The sequence below is a fragment of the Sinocyclocheilus rhinocerous genome, unplaced genomic scaffold, assembly GCF_001515625.1.
Source record: "Sinocyclocheilus rhinocerous isolate Xijiao unplaced genomic scaffold, SAMN03320098_v1.1 scaffold146, whole genome shotgun sequence".
NCBI classification, from domain to species: Eukaryota; Metazoa; Chordata; class Actinopteri; order Cypriniformes; family Cyprinidae; genus Sinocyclocheilus; species Sinocyclocheilus rhinocerous.
The window spans coordinates 195,510-201,719 of NW_015649783.1; the positions used below are offsets into that span (position 1 = coordinate 195,510).

Below are 6,210 nucleotides of genomic sequence, written 5' to 3' on the forward strand. Positions count from 1 at the left end.
TGAGAAAGTCACATGATGAGCCAAAGCCCATCACAAGCAGCTTTTAGATAATAACATATATAGAAGGTGCACAGTGTCATTCACACAAACACTAAACACCATCATGGTAACACACATGAAACTGAAATAATGCAATAAACATTCATTTAACAACATTAGGTGTAACACACAACTCTAATATATAAAACTGATTAGAAAAAACTAAGAAGAAACATAGTTATTTCAACAAATAAAACATCAAATTTGAAATGTAACGCAGTAAATTCTGGCAATGTCAATTTACAGTTATTCACTGTAAATTTTACAGTCTTTTTCACTTCCAAAAACAGTATACTACCGTAAAATTAATGTCCAATACATATAATGTCCAATACAGTTTTTCACCGTATATAGAAGGGGAATTTACCGTTAACCATTTAACAGGTTTTTACTGTAGCATTTTTACAGTCATTTACCGTTAAATTCACGGTCATTTTTTTTTACAGTTCACTTATTAGTTTCAGATGGTTCAGAGAACATTTGAAAGTAAAATTCCCAGAATGTTTGCAAAATTCTAAAATGGAACATTCCCTTAATGATGTCGCTAACATTCACATAATTTTAGAAACTTGATGTGTTGAATGTTCCAAGAATACTCAGACATAACGTTTTCATAACTTAATGAGAACATTAGCAAAAGTCGGAGACAATTATACCTACAGTCAGACAGCTAAATCCGTCTGTAGTGCAGTTAATAGATCTCACTGTCAGCACTGTACTGAATGAGTACCATATCTTTTTATTCAACAAAGTATTTGCGTGGTATATAAGGAGAACTATGTTTTATTCTTGCACCAATGAAAAACAATTTGATAGTTTCTCTGAAAACAAGAAAAATTCTGTCAAACTCTCAAAACAAGAAAAAATTATTTTCTCAAGGATGCTTGGATGTTTTTCCTGGAAAACAAGACACAATGTAGTGAAACACGACACAGACTTCTTCTCAATTCAGTTAACAGCCTTACATAAATGTTCTGTGACATCTAATGCCGTTGCTGCTGGTTTATGTAATGTTGCTTCTGGTCACAGAATCCCTGAGCCACGGTGGCTCTTCACCCAAACACGCTGTTTCACATTAATATTGTGCAAGTTTGCCTTTAGCATTAGTTGCAACATGCGGGTCGGGACACATTTAATGCCTAAGTGTATGTGTGTTCATACACAGAATGGTTCAGAAGAAGTGCCTGTCCAACGAGACAAATATTCCTGCATCCCAGAGGGAAAATTCAGTACAAAACAGGAGCACAAGTGCACAATTACACAATAACATACAAAATGCAACCAAACTGAGAGAAAAGCACTCGTTGGAATGGCAATGATGTCACTTTGATGATATCAGAAAAATATCAGATGATACAGATAAGAGCAGCAGTATCATGGTATCACCTGGTAAAACCACATAGGCCTACTTTGGAAATGAATGATTACCATTTCCATATACCATGGTATTTACATGTACCTCCATGGTATTTGAAGTACCTCATAGTAGGCCTATTGCCTATTAAATGGGTCATTTGGCACCAAAGCACTAAACGATTACACCAGGGGCGTAGATTACACGGGGGACGCGGGGGACGTGTCCCCCCCACTTTTAATATCACGTAAATTCGTCCCACGCACTTTTTCGGGCAAGTGTGTTCGCATAGAGGTTTTCAAGAGCCGGTGTGAATAAATATAGATTTAAATTCAAAGAGACAGGATAGTCTGTTCTGTCCCCCTCACTTCTGAAATGATGGCTACGCCCCTGGATTACACTATGCATATACCACGGTATTTACAAATTACTCCGAGGTAATTTAAAGATTGTGCATGTCCAAAAGCATGGTACATTTTTAGAAATAAGGAAATTAGTGGTTTGTTGCTCATGGCATTAGGTTTAGGTTACAGTTACACTTAATAATTATCGTTTTATATTTCAGCTGAATGACAAAGGAAAGCGTCATTTGTCCTTTTCAGTGTCACTTTTGAATAACAGGACACGATTCAAACAGGTATGGCAACTCTGTCGCCACCATAAGCCCCGCCCTTGATTGATGCGTCAAACAAAGCGATATCATTCCCGCCGATGATTGGTCGAACGCATCGACCGCCTCACGCCGACCGCGCTCCCATTGGCTGAATGCCCCGTCAATCAGGTGTGCCTAAAAATGCTTAAACTGTACAACTCCGGCTTTCGATAGACACAGAAAGAGGGATCGGACGCGAGATGAAGTGATGTGACAAAACGGCGTTTTATGGATGATTTAGGGTGTGTTTGAGCAGTTATGGTGCCACGGACGCGTTTCGTTTCAATCTGGGATTGATTTTTGTGAATGGAGATTTCGTCGCAGGCCTCGGACATCTGATTCATTTTCATCATCTGCTTGATGTACTGATCTCAGATTTGTTTTTATTTGCGATTTCGCGAGATGAAGAGAGTTAATAGTTTCCAGAGGTGAGTACAGAGGCTAATCACTTTCGATAGACACAGAAAGAGGGATAAAGGCAGAGAAAGAGAGAGAGATCGGACGCGAGATGAAGTGATGTGACAAAACGGCGTCTTATGGATGATTTAGGGTGTATTTGAGCAGTTATGGTGCCACGGACGCGTTTCGTTTCAATCTGGGATTGATTTTTGTGAATGGAGATTTCGTCGCAGGCCTCGGACATCTGATTCATTTTCATCATCTGCTTGATGTACTGATCTCAGATTTGTTTTTATTTGCGATTTCGCGAGATGAAGAGAGTTAATAGTTTCCAGAGGTGAGTACAGAGGCTAATCAGCTAACGGGTCCAATTACGTGCTGTTATGATTATTAATGCATTGTATGAGCTCTCTGTTATTGCTTGTTATGTGTTTGTTGTTCATTTATGCAGTCTGTTTGTTCAGAAATCAGATATTGAATGGATCATGCATCTTCAAGCTATATCCAGAGATCAGATCCTGCATCTTTATTTATTCTGTGCTTTTCACTGACATACAGGCACATCCTAAAGTGATGCTTTTATTTTAATGCATGATGTTTAATGTATTCAGTTCATGCATAGAAAGCAGAGTGTTTTTTACTGACTCTGAATATTCTCTATTAAGAGATCAGACAGTATTTATTGTGGTCTGATCATGTATTTTTCAGTGCAAACCAAGTCAATAAGATTTTTTTATTGACTTTCTATTTGGAGATAAAACCATGCATAGATTACAGATCATGTGTTTTTGTTGACTGCATATTGCATAATCACAGATCAGACCATAAACTCTATTCTTGATGCAGAAATCAGACCATGCACTGGGATAAAAAGTTCATCCTGCAACCTGAACATGTTTATATTTCATTCCATTTATAGATTTTATATCGTTATTATTTGTTATTCTCTTGTAGCTGCATGCTTTATTTATAGATCAGAACACACATTGAGTTTAAAGCATGTCCTGTGGTCTGATCATACCAGTAAAAATGCACTGTTTAGAGATGAGACGTTGCATTGAAATAAGATTGTCTCCATATTCTCTACACTGACTCCTAGACTCATTTCTGCAGTCTGATTGTGGTTTTCTGGTCTGATATCTGCTCTCCAAACATCAGCAGTGTCAGAATTGGTCCGCGTGGGTGTTGGGACGCAGGGAGCGGGGAATGCAGCATGGATACGGATGCGTGTGTGTTTTTAATGAGCGTGCACCACTGCATCACACCACCATGTTTGACATCACTGCTGCATCCTTGAGGAGTTTCAGACTCAAACAAACAAACAAACAAACAAACACACGCATGTGCATGAGTCACACTGCAGATTATGAGGCTAGTGTCCATTTACTGATGGGGTGATAGTGAAAGATAAGAGAGAAATAAAAAAAAATAAAAATAAAACTGCTCAGAATGAGTCACAGGGTGTTGTCTATGCACACAAACACATGCATATGTTAATAAAAACAAAAAAACATTTATTTATATTTTAGACTGATTCTGTCTCCTAACAAGGGTTTAATTGAGTTTAATTTTATTTTTATTATTATGTAGAAATGTTGTAGTGTGTATTTTGGAAACATTTGGATGCATTTGTTTTTCATGATAATTTTTTTTTAGACAATTATTTAAACATTCTTGGTCACTACATAATTTGTGTCCATCTGGAATATTGGCATAATGGTGTTTAGTATCATTAATATAGTATTATATTATCTATTAATATTCACAATTAGTTTTGATTTATATATATATATATATATATATATATATATATTAATTTTAATTTTAATTTTAGCTACAGTTTTAATAATTTTGTTTTCTTTGTTTGTTTTAATCTTTTTAAATATGTTTTTAATTTCATTATTTTATCAGCTTTGAGTTATTTTCAGTTTTGGTAATTTTGGCGACTAACTGGAATATTTACATAAAGTATAACTAAACCTTTTTTAGATTTGATTTTATTTCAGTTTTTTTTTTTTTCCCCCATGAAGATGAATTTCAAAGATAATTTTAGTTAACTATAACAACACTGGTCCAAACGTATGTCAGATGAAAGTCGTCTGTTTTCCGCTCCGTTGTTATTAAACATGAATGCGTCGTTTGTTGTGTTTCAGGTTTATGAACACCCGAGCAGCTGTGAACCGCCGTTACCAGCCCACATGTTACGAGCACGCGGCCAACTGCTACACCCATGCCGTAACGAACATTCATTCTTTAATGAATAGAATTAAAGAGATCCAGCTAAGTGTTTATTTGGAGTGTCATGTGACACTCCTAAATGTTGGCATATGAAACGCTGATTTCCTCCTCAAACTCTGGCCTGCAGCTGCTGATTGTGCCGGCGTTCGTGGGAATGGCTCTCTTACACCGGCTGTCTGATGACCGCTGGGAGCGGATCACGGCCTGCGTGTACGGCATGGGTCTGATCGCTCTGTTCCTCGTCTCCACAGTCTTTCACATCATTTCCTGGAAAAAGAGCCACATGAGGTATGTTTGCCATCGTACAGCATTTTCTATTCCCTTAACTGCACTTCAGTTCTCACGACAGTGCAAATCATTTAGCTTTTCTTAACAGAAGTTTGTATTCTTTGACCACTATAGTGATTCTGTAGATTGATCAACTTTAATATGCTTCAAAATATGATGTTTCAGGGCACATGGTACACAAACTCTGGTGTGACCACAATTCACATTAATATTGTCTCCTGTGTGTTTTGTTTCTCAGGACCATGGAGCACTGCTTCCACATGTGTGATAGAGTCGCCATATACTTCTTTATCGCTGCCTCTTATACACCATGGTATGTTTTCTTTATACACATTTATTGCTTTTGCATTTAGATTTCAAAAGTTAAATACATCTTTAAAAAAAAAAAAAAAAAACTACCAGGTTTATATTTAAATGACCATGCTTTTTTTTTAGAGAGATGATACCTTGGTAATACCATGTTTGGTATCAGTACCATTTTTCATGTTTTTGAAAGAAGTTTCTTCTGCTCACCAAGGCTGCATTTTTTTTTTTTGATCGAAAAATTGTGATATATTTTTTACCATTTAAAATAACAGTTTTCTATGTGAATATATTATAAAATGTAATTTATTCCTGTGGTAAAAAGCTGAATTTTCAGCAACATTACTCCAGTCTTCAGTGTCACATGATCCTTCAGAAATCATTCTAATATATGGATTTGCTGCTAAAGAAACATTTCTGATATTTCTTATTAATGTTGAAAACAGTTGTGCTGCTTCATATTTTTTTGGAAACCGTGATGCATTTTATTTTTCAGGATTATTTTATGAATAGAAAATTCAAAAGAACAGCATTTATTTGAAACCGAAATCTTTTGTAACATTCTAAATGTCTACTGTCACTTTTGATCAATTTAATACATCCTTGCTAAAAAAAAAGTATCAGATTCTTTGAAGAAATATTTGATACCGTAAATACACTGTAAAAAATTATTGTGATTTTAACAGTAAAAGACTGTAAAAATGCTACAGTAAAAACCTGTTAACTGGTTAACAGTAAGTTTCCATACTATATTCGGTGAATAAATGTAATTACATTTAATGTGATTCTACAGTAAAATACTGTTAAAAATACGGTTTTTGGAAGTGAAAAAGAAAAAATCATTGTATAATTAACAGTGAAAAAACGTAAATTGACACTCCCAGAATTCCCGGCATGACACTTAATATTTGATGTTTTTTTTGTTGAAATAACATGT

General features: G+C 35.7%; 1 protein-coding gene across 3 annotated transcripts in view; it reads left to right on the forward strand.

Annotated features, from left to right (window-relative positions):
• The window catches only part of LOC107710982 (monocyte to macrophage differentiation factor-like), a 27,231-nt gene that overhangs the window by 11,752 nt on the left and 9,269 nt on the right, over positions 1-6,210 (forward strand). The window contains exons 1-4 of one of the 3 annotated variants that reach the window (XM_016515883.1): positions 1,887-2,473; positions 4,598-4,679; positions 4,810-4,970; positions 5,209-5,283. In XM_016515883.1, the coding sequence (XP_016371369.1) occupies positions 2,448-2,473; positions 4,598-4,679; positions 4,810-4,970; positions 5,209-5,283 (344 nt within the window). In that variant the 5' untranslated portion in view covers positions 1,887-2,447. Of the gene's footprint in view, positions 1-1,886; positions 2,474-2,499; positions 2,782-4,597; positions 4,680-4,809; positions 4,971-5,208; positions 5,284-6,210 lie in introns of those variants that run through there. The other 2 variants (XM_016515882.1, XM_016515881.1) reach the window with 2 other exon arrangements.